This window comes from Melanostigma gelatinosum (genome assembly GCF_949748355.1).
Source record: "Melanostigma gelatinosum genome assembly, chromosome: 16".
NCBI lineage: Eukaryota > Metazoa > Chordata > Actinopteri > Perciformes > Zoarcidae > Melanostigma > Melanostigma gelatinosum.
This window is the reverse complement of record NC_136649.1, coordinates 18,536,280-18,553,315: the sequence shown is the minus strand read 5'-3', so window position 1 is coordinate 18,553,315 and position 17,036 is coordinate 18,536,280. Positions and strand designations below refer to the sequence as shown.

At 45.1% G+C, this 17,036-nt stretch overlaps 2 protein-coding genes across 3 annotated transcripts in view; one reads left to right on the top strand and one right to left on the bottom strand.

Moving 5' to 3' along the window:
* The window catches only part of dnajc17 (DnaJ (Hsp40) homolog, subfamily C, member 17), a 28,078-nt gene that overhangs the window by 2,921 nt on the left and 8,121 nt on the right, over positions 1–17,036 (top strand). Inside the window, exons 2-10 of one of the 2 annotated variants that reach the window (XM_079286549.1) lie at positions 1,099–1,168; positions 2,758–2,816; positions 2,912–2,999; positions 3,266–3,342; positions 4,014–4,125; positions 4,853–4,902; positions 5,840–5,917; positions 7,767–7,847; positions 8,516–8,635. In XM_079286549.1, the coding sequence (XP_079142675.1) occupies positions 1,099–1,168; positions 2,758–2,816; positions 2,912–2,999; positions 3,266–3,342; positions 4,014–4,125; positions 4,853–4,902; positions 5,840–5,917; positions 7,767–7,847; positions 8,516–8,635 (735 nt within the window). The remainder of the gene's footprint in view (positions 1–1,098; positions 1,169–2,757; positions 2,817–2,911; positions 3,000–3,265; positions 3,343–4,013; positions 4,126–4,852; positions 4,903–5,839; positions 5,918–7,766; positions 7,848–8,515; positions 8,636–17,036) is intronic. The other variant, XM_079286550.1, reaches the window with a different exon arrangement.
* LOC306790352 (cdc42 effector protein 3) lies at positions 12,480–16,479 on the bottom strand. Its single transcript, XM_079286551.1, has 2 exons — positions 16,425–16,479; positions 12,480–15,053 (listed from the first exon to the last, which is right to left on the bottom strand). Exon 2 carries the CDS (start codon positions 14,873–14,875, stop codon positions 14,255–14,257), a length of 621 nt encoding a protein of 206 aa, XP_079142677.1. The 5' UTR covers positions 14,876–15,053; positions 16,425–16,479; the 3' UTR covers positions 12,480–14,254.

Below are 17,036 nucleotides of genomic sequence, written 5' to 3'. Positions count from 1 at the left end.
CATTTCGGAGCTCTCTGAGCCATGTCAGCTCCAGAGGGTTCACTGGAGGCAGGATGTCTCAGCTCTGGTACCGTGGACAGCAGGCGTTCAGCCCAATGTGCCGAAGCTGACCGTCTCGGAGACTCACCGGAGTTGCTAAAAATGGGAGAGCGTGCAGAACGCGGGCATGACTGATTAAGACCGGTGAGAAAGATTACGTCTGTGTGTCTGAGCTCGGATATACGGGGGGGTGTGTGTGTGTGTGTGTGTGCCAAGTCCTTTAGCATGCAACGCATATGAGCGTGCGCTTTTTTTGTTGAGGCTTCAGCCCCCTCTAGTTTCCCCCGCTTCCCTTCTTTCTCCAGAGGAGCAGAGATCTAATGAAAACCACCTTGTCATTAACCGGTCCCCAGAAGGACCAATGAATGGGCAACATTCCAAGCAGTGACCTAGAGTTAACTAAAACCTCACATGACATTACAATACTCACAAGTATTGTTTCGTTTTTCCACTTTGGTTCCCGCCCAAAAAAACCCAGTTTTGGCTGCCTGCCTAAGATATTAATGGCAGCCTTCTCCGATGTGTTATAGACAATGGTACTCTGTTTGTGAATGTTATTGTAATATTTTTTTAAAGGTGGACGCATAGTAGGCTGTAACTCGGGACACATTCATCTTGCTCCCTGGCAGCGGGCCGGAGAATAGTTTGGAATTGTTGTGCGGGTAATTCACTGTGGAGTGTGTGCCGAGGTGGTTGGAGTCCATGAACAACATGTCAGACGGACACGAAGCAGAGGATCCGTTCAGGTGTTGATTTGATCCACACAATACAATCCGTCTTTTTATTTAATTTAAATGCAGACGCACATTTCACCCCCAGTGCTTTCGTGTCAGACCGTTACCCTTTGTGCCATTGTCTCAATGGGACCATCAGTTCTTTATTCAGACTTTGGTTCTCTGGGCCAAGGACGACAGGATAAAGATAATTGGTACCGGGAGTAAGAATTTCAAATTTCACGTTGCCAAGATCTGTGCTTGAGTGGATGATTTGTTCTCTTTGGGTCCTAATCAACGTTTTCCACTCTACATAACTCCGGGGGTTCTTCTGTTGTTCTCCTAGATCAAGAAAGCGTATCGACAGAAAGCCTTGACATGCCATCCGGACAAGAATCCAGACAACCCAAAAGCAGGTGAGTGAGCGCGTTGGTGTGTTCACCTGTCTGTCTTCACCGTCTCTCCATTCTGAGCCACTGAGCTCTGTCAGTCTCCCACATGTGTTGTTTGCTGATGCAATCGCTGCGTTGTTCTTCTGAAGAACTGGCGTTAATCGTCTGACTTGAGCGGCCATCGTGCTCCAAAACCAAAAATGAATGCTCTCGAGTAAGCGCTCTCAGCAGGGTAATATTTTTTTTTTCTTTTTACATGAATTATTGTGAAGCAGCATCACAATAATTCATGTAAAAATCAAAAAAATATTACCCTGCCAGATGGCCTAGCCACAGAGGTTTAGTAGGACGTCTAACCAGCGGCCGCCTCTGCTGCCGGCTTTCTAGCCAGACATGACCAGCCAAACACCAGCAGCAGCACCACCACCACCACCAGCCTCTCCACACTCCATCCCTCTTCGGCTCGAGTCCTTCTGCGGCCTGTCGCCAACCAGCATGTCAACAATTAGAGCAGGAAATCCCAAAATCCCAATGTAGTTTTTTTTTTTTTTGTCAGGAGGGTAAAGAAAAGAAAAGGAAAAAAGGCAACTTGGACACAAGACTGGTCACGAGGCGTGTTTTCAAGTGAGGTTTATGTGGTTTCTGGATAGTTCAGACAATTTCTGATTATGTCAAGAAAAAAAAACTGTGAAATTGGTTTGGTTGGGTTGAGGGGGATAATGCAGAGGCAGGGGGTCGGTTTCCCTGAAATGGAAAATAAGTGGTTTGGAGGGCCTCAACACTTGAACCCGCACATGGACGGACTCCGTCTCTATCGCACGAGAGCCGAGCAAGTCTTGGGATTTGCTGCTCCTCGGGGGAAGGTTGTACTCATGTAAGAGGTGACTGGGGGGTCATGATTCCTCACTTTCCATAACCCCCACATGTTGTGACACACTGAGCTGCCTAGTGGGCATGGCAGGTCTCCCCCCCAGTTTGATTTCATTCCAGCCCATTATGTGCGTGTAGGTAACCAGCATGCTCTCCAGAGCCTCCTGTTAGTCCCCACAGGGAGTAACAGTATCGGTCCGGTAGGCCTCCCATCAGTGAATGATTAGGCCTGTCTAGAATGGTGCAGTCGTGCGGCGGTTATATGATGGAGACTGGGCTTGTGGTCTCCCTGCGTGTGTGTGTGTGTGTGTGTGTGATGACAACAAGGGAGGCGGAGTCATGTGTGGTGATTGCAGCAGTGGCCCCTCGAGGTGCTCTGATGAAAGATAGACGGAGAGGCCAAGGGTCCGCGTCGGAATGCACGTCTGTGTCATTGGAGAAAGGTGTTTTCGTGATACTTGCGGCACCTTTTTAAAGCATTAAATGTTTGTTTCAGCCCCGTGTCCACGCTTCAGCTTGAAGATATAATGCTGAGCACATTACGCCTCTTTTGGCCTCAGCCGCCTCTAGATGCAATGTTCTCTTCTCTGTCTTCACACCACATCGCCTTCTTCTGTATAACAATTGGCAGTTAATTGTAGCCACACATCCATGTGTGAAATGCAAAAAGAAAAAGTGTTTCCACGTGCATCAGTAGCTGAATTTTCATTGTCTTCCCTTTTCTTTTCTTTTTTTTATTCTAGTGGAGCTCTTCCATCAGTTGTCCCAGGCTCTCGAGGTGTTAACTGATGCTGCTGCCAAGGTAAGGGCCACTGATGGCTCCCAAACAAGTCATAACTGCTGATACGCACTCTCACAGAGACATGATTCATCCTGGTGTCTTAACACTGTTGTCAGGCTGCCTATGACAAGATCTGCGCTGCCAAGAAACAAGCAGAAGCAAGAAACAGAAAGTTAGATGACAAGAGAAAGAAAATCAAGCTCGGTGAGTCCCTTTCCGACAGCATCTCTCGAGTCTTTCATTGCACAGCAGTTTGTTTAATTGGGATTGTAAAAGGTTATGTGAAATCATTTTTTTGTCAGACATATTCCAGGTTTAACACACCGGCTAATATATTTTGACAGCATGGATTGTCCAGCAGGAAATTAAACAAGAGCAGCTTTTATGAAAGAATTGTGTGTGTGTGTGTGTGTGTGTGTGTGTGCGTGCGTGCGTGCGTGTGTGTGTGTGTGTGTGTGTTGCTTTGACAGACTTGGAGACCAGAGAGCAACAAGCAGACGCTCAGAGCCAGGATGAGGTGCAAAACACGAGAACGCTTGAAGAAGAGGTAAGAGAATTTATAGAAACCGTATGAGAAATTAAAAATGCACCAAACATAACCCGGCGAAGATGTCGAAAAAATGTAAATACAAAAAGTCACTGTACTACAGACCTGTAGCAGCGTACTGGGAACAAGGTGTTCCAGTGCATCCAGGAAACTCTGAAGCACACCCAGGTGTTTTTATTCTGTTTTTCGTCAAATACTCTCTTCCCATTTAGTTGAAATCTTCCAAAGACTTGGGTCGAGAACAAAGGCTGCATCTGAGAGAAGCCGTATCACAATGATCAGTGAACCCATTATAGGTGATATTGCGTGACTTGGTGCACTTTGTTCAGAAAGCCAATGATAAATAAAAAAAAAATGGTGTGAATGCTTCCAAGGTTGAGTCATGGCCTGTGCTTAATGTGCTAAATGCATATACCGGTAAATATGTGGCCATGTGCCGTGTGGGAGAGGAGGTAGCCAGTAGGTGGCACTGTTCCATTTTCTTTCTCATCTCAGGGGATCGTTGCCTTAAACAGAGGAAATCAAATAGTCTGCACACTTTCCTGGAAGCACAGAGTAGCAGACAGGGCGCCTTAGACTGGGAGAGTCGTATAGGTGAAGAAGAACAACGATTCATAACTAGTGTGCCTGCCTGAGCACGTTACTGTATCGCATGCGTCTGTTTCTACCAGATAGCCCGTTTGAGAGAGGAGGGATCCCGGCAGCTTGAGGAGGAACAGAGGCTCATCCGGGAGCAGATCCAGAGAGAGAGAGAAGCACAGCAGCAGCCAGCGGGAGACGGACGTATGTACACCTCCAAGATTTAACCCGAGCCAAGTCTGCTCCGGGTCCAGGTTCACCAAACCGGTTCAGCGCAGGCCCGTTCTGCTCGGATGAGTCCAGTTTGATCCAGTGAAGTCCTCTTACGATCCTGAAAAACCTCCCTCTGTTTCCCAACCGTCAGTCAAACCACAGCAGTGACCAGGTTCCCAAACAATACAAATAACTGAATGCATTTTTTAATTAATTTTTTGCACTTTGAAGAAGTCTATTTTAGTTTCCTGGCAGTAAGAAATCTGGTAACAGAGCAATGCCAAGCACCACACACACACACACACACACACACACACACAGTTTTCCATCAAACTTTTAACCGCCTGATAATACTTTTGCTCTAAAGCGAGAGTGTCTCCATTTCGGAGTCTTGTAAAATAAGATCATAGAAGTGTGTGTATTTAAGGGGAAGTACTGATTCTTGGCCCTGGACTTGGACAATTACTTATGCATCGTCAGCACGTCTTTTGAGTCTCCTCCATTTGCACGCAGTCAGGCCTCCACTCGATCAGTGCTCTGTCTGTTCTGGAGAGGCACCCGGTGGATCTCCGGCCTGTACTAAGGGCCTCACGTCTACCATGTGACAGCCAGAAAGCATCTCGAGTGCTGCGGTTCTTTCCTCAACAAAACAATTGTTTCCTTGTCTTTTCACTTCACTTATCTTATTCCCCTCTCATGTTTTTCTTTCTTTTATCAGATTCGGGAGTGGAGGGATGTTTTAAGAACAATGTGACCCCCAAATTGAAGGTAAGGCTTCTAGTCAGTGGACGAGACGGAGAGGTCAGGATGAGGGTCTTAGAGTAACGCCGGGAGATGGAAAAACGGGAACGGCTCCATCTGAGTGAAAGTGCAGGCGGAACCTCAGCGGGGGTTTTTGATAGAGCCGAAGACGTTTTGTAATTCATTATTTTGGAGACCACAAGCGCTGTCTCACCACTGAGCCCGTTCCTCCAGAGTCGGCCTGACGTCCCCAGGAGACCTGTAACTATGCCAAGAGAGAGCTTATTATATTTCCTCCTGGAAACGGCCCGAGCCTGTGCATATTAACGGACACTGGGGATGTTAGCTAATGTGTTTGGACATTAAATCTGGTTTTAAAAGTCGATAGCCATCTAGTGCAGCAGCGTATTCCCCGACATTTGTGTGTTCAGTCAGAAAAACAAACAGCAGCTGTAAGACTGATGTTATCACGGGTCACGATCTTATGTTGTCTCTAGACTCAGACTGAGAACAATGCTTTTCCTGTGCGGTAAAACTAATGTATCTTTAACCTGATTCACAATGATATGGCATTACAGGAGATTATTTAACATTCTCAACATCAATAAAGGTGTGTGTGTGTGTGTTTTTTGATTCTTACCATTGTAGCTGTCCGGCAGTCACCTTTTGGTCTGGATGGAAATTGACTGCAGGTTTCACAGGTGGTGCCGGGGCGATGTTATAAGAGTTTAACAAAGTCTCTCTCCCATAGCCCCAGCCTGTCCTGATGGTTACGCTAGCCTGTGTGTCATCACTGCCAAGGTTACTTGGCGTACTTTGTCTCCTCATCAGCGGAGTCTAATCAAGTGTGCTCTACTGCATACCACGCAGTAGAGCACATGCATACCACGCACTTCTTTTGTTTTTGATTTTTGAAAAATCCTCGTGACTAATAAAAGCCTCTCCTGTCTGTCTTCTTTCTCAGTTAAAGTGGAAGTGTAAAAAAGATGACGAGACGAATGGAGGCTACTCTCAAGAGATTCTTTTCACACTCCTGCAAAAGGTACACATCCTAAAAATGGAAACGGGTACTTCCACAATGTTACAGCAAAACATCTATCTTTTCACACAACAGAGTATCAGTAAGGTCCCATGTTGGATTGAATAATATACTGAAATAATCCTTGAAGAAGCTACCCAGGTGACCACCTCTTTACTAGATCCGTTTTAGGACATAGTAGGCAGTGTTGTAAGTGAATGATCAAGACTGCTTTACAGGAATTCTGCATTAATGTGACGAAGTATAAATGTGAGGAATATAATCGACTGGATTAACCAAAACCAGACGTTCTCATCAGAGTACTTAATCTACCAATTGTTTTCCACTCAAATGTTCTTGAAATTCAATATATACGGATAAATACTAATCTTGAAACGACAGAATTCTCTCTTTTATTCTTGCGGCCCCAAAGCAGAGCTACTCACTCGCCTGCAGAGTCCGGCCGTATTTGAGGTCTGCATGACATCAGCGCTGTAGATTGTTTTATTCTTCCCCTTAAACGAGGCCCATTAAGTTTTCTTGCAGTGAAAGTGCCGAGGGCAATGCTGTAGTGCCCTTTTACAGCCACGCACGCCATTGTTTGTGCCCCTCTTACCAGGTGATTAAGCAGTGCCAGGGGAGGCGTAAGGAAATGTGCTCTTCTCATGCAACCCAGTACCACCTTATGTTACGATCCGTCACAGGGGGCTTTTGGTGGGGCACAGGTTGGTCTGAAATGAGGAGAGGGCAAGTGTCGGTGACGTCAAGCTGGTCGTAAAAAAGGCGTATGAATTGCTCCTTTGCACGAACTAAATCAATATGGCTCCAGGCAGGAGGGCTGTGTCATCATAAATAGTGTGGAAGAAAAAAAAAAAAAGAAAGTGTTTCTCCTTTTTTAAATTCTTAAGCAAAGGGAGAACAGTTCAGGGAAAGCTTGTGTTTGAGATGGCAAGCTCCAGTGAGTGACGGTTAATGTTTTGGGCAAGTCAAAATAGCCCCGCTGTGTGGGAAAGTATGCTACGTGTGTACTCGTGCGTACGTACGTGTGCAGACTTGTGTACTTTGGCGGTTCAAAATAATTTGTTGATTTTAAAAGGGGAACAAAACATGTTAAAAACATTTCGATTCTGAAACGGGCCTTCTGAGAGTCTCTTTTGTCACTGTTGGCTTGCTCCGGAGTGTCCTTCGTAGATATTAGCATTCCTGGACTTTCCCGTTCCCAGAAAGCTACATTTTCACAGGATGGCATTCTCTAAGGCCACGTCCATCCTCCTCCTGTCCCACAAGCCCCTGCGTTAGTCGGGGAGAGGTTTCAGACAAAAGGCCAAAATTTATAAATGATGAAAAAAACCCTGAGGGATTAAAAAACAGCGTTGCTCTGGTGTCGGCTGCCTTCAGTAGGGATCAGGTCTTTGTCTCCCCTGCTAAGACGGGTTTCCACTCTGGGATGTGGGAATGTCTGAGATGCTCTTTGCCCGGCTCCCCTTTGTGGCCAACCTTTCCTTCCTGTTTTGATTTGTGGCAGGAAGTTGGATGAGAGACGCGTCTAATTTCAGCTTTCATCCAAAAATCCGTTATTGCCTCTTGTCTCACTTTTGTACATGATGTTCATTGCAGTATTACTAACTCGGTCCCAAACACACAAACCCTATCAGTAGAGTTCAGTTTTAATAACCAAACACACATTAAATCCTAACTTTTATTCCAGAAGTCTTTTTATATTCACCCGTGTTTTCAGTTCTTCAGTCTGCATATGCTTTATGTTTTCATTCTTATGGGTTTTGATGTGAAAGGAAGTACTTATTTGAATGTTCTGCATCTCTCCTCTTCCTCCGTTTGACTTTTCTTTTCTTCTCCCGTTTCTTCCCTCTAGTATGGGGACGTTTCGAACGTGATCGTATCGAGTAAGAAGAGAGGAAGCGCTGTGGTTGAATTTGCAACCGTGAGAGCAGCTGTAAGTACCCAACTCTTCCCCGGTCAGTGTCCTCATTCCGTGTGTTCAATTCTAGACATCTAGACATCTTCTTCCAAAACAAGACATTTTCATGCAGCCACATTTGTTTACCACTTACTTTCCTCACAGTCTCTGGTTACCTGCTGAGTTTGGTTATTTCTAAAAGTGACGCCTTGTCATAGATTTCCCAGCCTCAGGACAGTTTCTGCAAGCTGAACTAATGTTTCAGTCATTCTGTAGCGTGCAGTTCTCTGCGCTGATGGGAACCATTGGACGGAAGAACTTGAGCCGCTTCATTGTTCCACACTGTCTGGATCCTCAGGCCCTTTGTCTTGATGGTGTACTATTTTGTTGGGGTTTCGTCCCCACAACGTGTGGTTTCCCTCCAGAGAGCATGCCTGCCAGTCTAAAGGGATCTGGGCACAGGTTCTGTGGTCTCTGCCTGTCCAACTCCAGGTCCCGGTCTTGCTCTGGGAGTTGGCCCAGTTACAATCCACCGTTGTCCTTGTCTACATGTGTTCTTCATATTTATATAATACCCAGGTGTAAGAAGGACACAACACAATTTCTTACAGCTATCCGGACGCGGAGAGTGTTTTTTTGTCCTAATAAAATATTGATAGAGAAACGTACCCATAGAACATTTTTTGTGTTTTTTTTTTTTTTAGGAGCTGGCAGCTAAAAATGAAATTGGCCTGAGTAAAAACCCCTTGAAGATTTCGTGGCTCGAAGGACAGCCCGAGGTTATTGCTCCAGCTTCTCAACCTGGCCAGTTCATATCCTCACAGGTACCAGTACAACCATTCTCTCTCGCTCTCATGAAGCATGTTGTCCTTACGTTACAAAATCTACACAGCTTCCAACAACAATAGTATTGCCTAAACACCGTCCCACAAAGAGAAGTATGCAAACCTTTTTAGAGGTTGTTTTTTTTTGTATCAGTGGTGTGAGTGTTACACCAGTGCTTGCACTCCCCTTGCATGATCTAGGACAATGTGTTTGGTTAAATGGGCCTCAGTTTATTTGATTTGGAGAGGTGAGGCGCTGGCCTGGGACTGGCCCACAGCCCCCGGTCGGCTACTCATTAACAGGCCTGACCTGGGAGACCCCAGGAATGCTGTGCTTCACATGGCAGCACAGAAGAAGCAGTGTGCAATAATGGTAGCCTGGCACGTGAGTCTGACCAAATGTCCGCATTGCATTTTGTCCCTATATTGCTATTGATATCGCATAATATAAAAGTAATTTTTTAGATTTAAATTTTGCTGGACAAATCCCAAATGCTTCACTGACAAAAACGCGTTCCCTTTGATGTGTAAGTGTTGCTTCTTGTAAAGTGAAAATCACAGTAGTCCGTACTGCAACCTCGGCTCCTTTTTTTAATTGATTTTGCACGCTTAATATTTTGTCTTCAGCTGCCAGAACACATTCACACACCAGAGGCACATCAACTCTTTTCCTGTTCAAGAATAATCTAATTTCAGCCGAAATCCGCTGAGAATCTCCAACGTGTTTCTTCGCTGTCATTAGATTAGTATGAAGTAATGTTTTTTTTACCCACTGTGTCCATTTCACTCCTCCGATGTTATGATCTGTACCTGTGAGGGATTTCAGCTCGGTAGACTCTTTCTACTTATTCGTGTCTCCAGAGCTGCTGCTGAACCGGGTTTCACACCTAAAACTCTGTGCGGTGTCTCAGACCCCCCTCGTCAAGGCTAGCATGTGAGACTCGGCCTGCACACTGGGACTTGTCGCACTAATCTCTTTAAATGTTGTTATGGTAACCCGGCTTGCCTTACAGATATCCAAAGCTGATGGCTTCATACTTTGCTTCATAATTTTCACATTAGCCCTCGGCGAGAACGGTTGTTGCTCAGGAGGCCCTGCATTACATAATGGATGAACCCGTGTAGATATTAGTAATGTTGTCCCCCATCTGGCCTGGATGTGGGAGAAGCATTTGAGAAAGAGTGATAGAGGTTATAAGAAGCCCAGAGCCTTGGAGGTCCTTCTCCCCGGACTCTATTTGAAATCTGAAATTCTGATTCCTCTCCTGTTGTCTGTCCCTCCATTGCAACCCCACACCAGCCAGCTGCAATCACAAAGGAGCAGCGTGCTTCTTTAACCTCATCAATCCAGAGAGTCAGGGTCTCACTACAGGGAGCTCAGAGATGGAGACTTATGACTTCAGCCTCAGTTCCAGTTTACTGGGGGCACAAGTTCCCCTTAAGACCCCCCGCAGGGTCCACAGACCTTGTCCATGAATCATGAGGCCCCCCACTGCATTCCCCTATTTATACTCGCGCCCAATTAAACAAATTTAAAAATAGTAAAGGGCCACATCTTCCATCTTCCACACCGTGTGCAATTGCTCCCGACTTTCAATTGTGTCCCCTCTTTTGGGAAAGGATGTAGTTTCATCTCTAGACGTTACTTTGTTGTCTTTTGACATAATAAACTGTCATGTGACAGATTGGGAAATGGGTATGTTTAAGAAAGAAGTGCTGAAGTCAAGTGAAGTCATTTACTGTTGTTCTGTGCACGGTTGCAAATCTCAGTGAATTCTGAATGAGTCACGTTTTTCTTTTTTTTTGTGGCGTATAATTGTGGCCTGTGTGCTAACAGAAACACTGCCGGGCTCATATACTGTGCATGTGAGTGCAGTGTTTAATGAGAGCTGTAAATGGCTGCTGCATCAATCTTTGATTTCACAGAGTCTGACTAATGATTCACGTCTCACCTTCCTTGGTTAAGGAATCACTATCCAACCATTTGGTTTGTGTCGCTGGAGAGATGTAATGCCGTCATCCAGCACCGTGTCTTAATTCCTGGTTTATTGCTCAGTTCAACATTCCATATTATTTAACATGAACCCATCATAAAGGATTTGTATTTGAGCGCTCCAGCCCTGCTTCTTCCGGCTCGAGCTGGAGAGTCTCATCACATGCTTGTCACGACACAAACCAGATGCAGCACATCAGCTATTCTGGGATTGTTTTTCCAGCCCGCCGCTTTGCTAGTGCTCGAAAAGTGCACTCTCATCTAAAATAGCCCCCGAGTCTGGAAGCGATGCATTGTGTGTCGCCGTGCTTTTGGCACAGTCGACCCTGGTCAGACCGCTCTCTGATTGGAGATCAGGGACGTCTGTTTCGGGAGACCACCGGGCTTCTGTCTTTTGTTGTGATCAGACCCAAAAGGAGGACATAATGTTGTTATTATTGGTTAGAACTCGATATTAATATTGTGTACCAGGTTTGAGTGGTATACAATGAATAATAATCAATTTGATTTAATAGCACCTTTCATGGCACTCAAGGTGACCTGACGTCACTTAGGATTAGTAATAAAACAATAAGTAACAAAGCACCAGTAATGGAAATCAATGAAATGAATCCTACAGGACAATCAACAACAGAGCATAGTTCAGCAATCACTTAACGCTCTGAAGCCGACGGTCTTAAAGCGAGAGGGAGGTGGCTGAGTAATGCGTTAGCACCAAATCTGTGTATTCAGACGGGCAGTGCACCTCATAACATACGAGGTTATTGACGAGTCGTCTCTGTAAAATGGGACCCTCAAGGAACAGGAGACCAGACAGTTGATAGAAAAGAGACACAGGTTTAGGGTAGCTTGAAATATATATAAACGCGCTTTCGTATTTTCTCATTTGGCACGAAAGGAAAAGTCTGGTGTGATTACGGTATATTTCATGATTATGGTGTTACGGCCAATTCATCATGCATATCATGAGAGCTGTCATGGGTTGGCTCGGCCCTCACCGTCTATAGCTTGATAATACATCCTGACGTGATGCAGAGAGAACAAAGTGTGTGTGTGAAACCATGCAGTATATTTCAGTAACATCAGGTTGTACTGGGAGACACAATCACAGTAGACGCACACAGCTCTCATTTGCCAAAATAATGTTTTATTGTTTTTTAGCTCGTACCTGACAAAGTAAATAACTCATAAGAGCTACTCTTCAGTGAGATGACGGGGTTTCCTGGTATTCTGTCTGACAGCAAGTTGAGTTTTTCGGAGGAAGAGAAGTGCTACCAGATGGGATCGGGATACAGCTCGGTCAGTCTGTGCCGCGCAGACAAAGATAATTTGTCTTCGATTATGGGCTCTTTCTTCTCACATCAGTCATGTAGCTGAACACTTGTTGAGCTTAAGTTGATGTGATTCTTCACACTGAGAGCGCTTGTGTAGACGAGTCATAGCAGCCAAGGACTCGTGTCTACACGAAGGCTTATAAGATTATAATGAATAAGTACGGGATATCATAAAATGTGTCATTGGTTTTCTTTCTCAATTATGGTTGAAAGGCATAAAATACCTTTTTTATTTCTTTTTTTCACCCTTATTAGCGCAATCATTTTTTTCCACAGTGTCTGTCATGAAGCTGTGACTGTTGAGGGCCATTGTAGCCGACGGTAGATCGCTGTCCAATGACTGAACAGCTCTCTCTCTCTCCTGCTTATCTGGAAAAGGTAGCCTGTCAGGAAAAATGTGACAAATTGCAGCCACACCCTGGGTTAGCTATTGAATGTCACCTCTTTGTGATACAGGTGCACCTCAGAGCTGGGAATGCATAACAACGCAGCAGTTGCTTCAAAGTGGAGTTGAATGGAATGCTGCGTTTTGTGACTCAACATGAAATCCTGCCTGTCACGCCGGTCTGATTTGGGCTCGTGTTTCTCCCCGCCTTGAAATGGTGTCGTGCTCTATGTTGCGGTGGATAATCCGAGGCTGTACATTCTCTAGCAACTGTTAGGCAAGGCTAACTGCCGCGCCGCAGTGGCTTCTGACGCTTGAAAAGCCAAAATGTACGTCTGTCCATCAGGACGTGTAAACAGTCTCATACGAGCTCTGTTGAAATGTTGACGAGAGCAGTTCTAGCCACAAAACCACCAATCTTGGAATGAGAAAGATATTTTTCTTTACTTCCCCAAAATACAAAACAGTACATTTTTCATTGCAAAAAAAAAAAAAAAAAAAGGTTTCACAATGTGTTATTGTCGTAACATATCCGAGAAAGATGGTCAGTAAAATCTGAGACATAATCGGAGACGGCAAAACAGATATACACTGCAGACGTATCCACAAACATTGCCGTTTCTGTTTGGACATACATAGAAGTCTAAATCTATTGATAGAAGTGGGACACTTGTGGTTCGTATAATTTGCAGCGTGACCAGTGGGGAGCGTAGGAATGCGACTGGTTCTGGGTTTGCAACCCCCCCCCCACTAAGACATAGACTGAGGTTCTGTCCTGACTCTCTCTAGACCCGGGCAAAGTGGACCTCGCTTGTCTGCACACATCTCAGTTTGACGCTGCGTGCTTTCATGTACATGCAGTGCATGTGTGTATGTGAGAGTCAAGCGAGCTGTTTTCACGTGTCTGGTGTCTGTTTGGTCAGAAGGTAGTGTTTAAACCCTCATCAGGACTTTTGCTGCAGTAATGGATGTCTCTAGTCCTCCTCCCTTGACACCCCCTGCATGTGTGGAAGTATCACGTTACCCTTTACCACTTTCCTTCTCGTGCGCCACTCACCAGAGCATCAGACTCTGATTTGCGGCTAAGAAAACAGCCTGCTTCGGCTTTTTCTTTTAATTTTTTCGTCTGAGGTCTTGGACCTGTGGCCCGGCTTGGTCTGCAGCCCAACCTGCCACCACTGGCTGGCTTTTATTGGAAGCAGGGCTAAGTGTTTGTTTTCACGGCATTGTTGGGAATGAGAAATGGGGGGTACCTTGGTCTACCTTTTGAGTGGGGCCTCTGGGATGCGTGCGGAGGAGAAATTGCCCTCTGCACACAATAGATTGGCAGGCACGCTAAGAGCCAAGACATCACAGCTCGAGGACCTTGGACTCCAGCCGCAGCTTTTCTTTTCTTAAACACAACCCTCTTAAGTCTTAACAGCCGGCGTCAGTGCTGCGCTGCGTGGTTTGGGGAATTTCAATAGCAATGGAGGAAAGTTAAATTATTAACTTTGTACCCACCTCTATAGAGGGTGAATCTAAGGAGGACGTTAACTTTGTTCAGTGGTTTTGTTTACCTTTTTAATTAATGAAAGGAGAATATGTTGACTTTTTAACAAATGCTGTGGGTGTGCTACAGACAAAATATCTGGTGCTGCTGTGCTTTTAGATTTAAACATGTTTTACAGAAATAATCCAAACAGAGTCATCCCTTTCAGTGTAGTTTACCTCCCTTAAAACGTAGGTGAGGCAAGTTGTTTGTCTGTACTTGGTAGTCAGGGACCATAAATCCATATATCTCTGGATCTATTTCAACGATAACAATAGCTTGAGGATATTAACTTGTCCATGAAATCAGGCGCGTGTGTGGACGTGGGTTTCCCCCATATTCCAAACGTTTAGTAAAGCCTTCCTGTCACGCCTGGCTACTGGCATTTGTCCATCACCTGTAGAACATCATCCAGGATTGAAGGGCCCAGATCCAGGCTGAATGAAAAGCCACTGTCCTCGTCCTCATGCTGTCGAACAGTTTTGTCACAGGTCTCTGTGGAGTCCTCATCCCTGTCTGAATTCAGGCTGCCCCGTCCGAGGTTGCGAGGCAGATTGGGAGCAACATTATTCCCACTTTTGTACCCGTCCTCCTTTCCCATCTGCGCTTCCCCTTCCTCCCTGTCCAGCAGCGGCATAGAGCTGCATTTCTTTCTCCTCTGGGACGCGTTGTTCTTGTGGCGCACACTCCAGTCGGGGCCCTCGGAGCCCTCGGCCTCACCGAGGTTCAGGCGAGGGGGCTTTGGCGGCGGAGTGCAGGCCAGGAAGAGGTTCTGCTCACTCTGGGAGCTCTGGAGAAGCAGATTGTGGCCCGTCTTTAAGAAGGACAGGTCCCCAAAGCTGTCCGTGTGGGCATCGTTGCCAATGTGCGAGATGTGGCGGAAATCCGCCAGCGGCAGGCTAATCATGTTGACGGACAGCACCTCCCTGCGCTTGGTGCTACTCCTGAGCCAACGACCAGAGGATGGCTTCCTCTGCAGCGATGTTCTAAGTGGCATCTCTGCAGATCTGGTTGAGATAGACCTGAATGTTTCTGTTTGTCCTTGTTACATATATATATATATATATATATATATATATATATATATATCCTCAGTCTTTATATCCTTTCGTATTTCCTCCTTTGTTCGACAGTGAATCCTCAGGTAGGGCCGAAGCTTATGAACATGACTCCATCTGCATCAAACACAAGAAAAGAGACGTTCTAGTTTAGCCAATCCAAGTCGAATGCCAAGTTGATAATGCTGCATTACGAATCCCTTTTTGATAACCTCACACCATGCTTCAATAGTGAGCAGGTCTGAGCTTGCGCCTCTAAATCAGCAACAGATCCAAGTATTCCACTGAATCAGTCGGCAGCCGATGTTTAGAGGTTGCACCTGCTCCACTTGATTTAGATTTATTTAAATTCAATATAATTTTGCGGCACACGGATAGTCCAACAATGCTTTGAAGCTTTCATTTCTAAATATTTACTTTTCAAATCCCCATAAATGCAGGTGTGGTCTGCAGCCTTTGCTCTAAAGGAAGTCATTCAGCCGACACCAGACTTCCAGTAACAAAAGCAACAACAAGTCAGATTCCCAAATGGTAATTTGTTGGCCCAATTGTGAATTATATCTCTTCACATTGTGTCTTGTTTTGTTTTACCGTAACGTCCATCAGAAATCACGATAACTTGACTTTGGAACACATGTTTCTGATTTTGTGAAAAACACAAGTAGCCGGGATGCAGTCAGTTTATGTTGCTGTAGTGTCAGAGTTATGCAGTCACTCTCGATATGGGAAAATTATTATTTTGATTCCATAAATAACACTGCAGGCATTACCAAGTTATCCGTTTTGTAGTGTAGTTTGGGGATTTAATATTTTACACATTTTACATCCACCAGCAGAACTTGAGAGGAAACATTCTTGGTCAAAATGAAACGATACAATAATGCTTAAAATGAAAGTCGTAAAAGAGTAATCATGCGTTCCGTGTGACCTGTAATCATTTTATTGAGTAAAACAGAACATAGTTCATCAACTCTAGCATACCGATTAGATAATCTGCCCAGTGTCTGTGATTTTACGGTCTCCCAAACCGCTTTGCCCGCGTTAGAGCCGTGTTCGTGACTTGAAACACTCACTCTGTAAATTTGTAAGACACTACAGCAAACAGGTTTTGTTGGCCCGTAAAGGTTTTATCAGCACTTTAGTAGCAGCGGGAGGTCGGATAGCGTGGACGCAACAGCATTCCTTTCCAAACATGTCAGTTTGGTCTTAGGATTTCAGCCATGAGTATCACGTCCAGGAAATGCTTCATGGCCAAGTATAAATTAAAGAAGCCCATTAAAACACATTGGCCACGAAGCAATTTTTAAATGGTGTTCCTAAATGCGGCCGTAAACAATCCACCTTTGAGACAGATGCGGAATCTGTCTGATGAAAAAGGTAACTACTAGTTAAAAGAAATTGGTTACAAGGTTTTTCCTTTTCATGCAGTTGTTTGTCTCGTAGGATAAAGAAATAGAAAAGGTTCGATGAAGACCGATTCGTTCTTACCTGTCTTGCTGAGCAAATGCAGGATGTTTGAATCCGACACATGCACACACGTCTCTGTCAGGAAACTAGGCAGCGTCTACCTGCACACCCTGACAGACTCTCTCTTGACGTGATGGGGCTTGTTCAACGGTTACGTCGCACATCCTTGAGACAGAGACAGAGTGAGCGACTTTCCCCTACTGTCGCAACCGAGTCAACTTTAACACTAAACGGTAGCATTTAACCGTCGGGTGTTTCTTACCTTTGTCCTACTCTGTTGCTTCGTGAGAGTTTTCAGTCCTGGGACATTTGAGCAGTCTTTTTTTTTGTTTTTTTTTGTTGCTAATCTTCCCCAGTGTTAACTCCGTCTTGCATTGCAGAGCTCTCCAGGTGTGTTGCTTAGTCTAAGAGATAAGCCAGGTGAGGTCAGAGTACAAAAGGCATTAAGGCATCCTAGCTGGAGGCTTCTCTTCAATTAGTTTTCTTACTTTATATTTCCAGTCATCCCACCTTTAAAAAAAAAAACCAGTTGCCAGCCATCAGATGACATCATCCTGGTTGCGGTGCATGTTGGCCGTTTAGTCACAAGTGTTAAGATAAGTCCTGCCGGTTGGTTGGTTGGCTGCACCCATT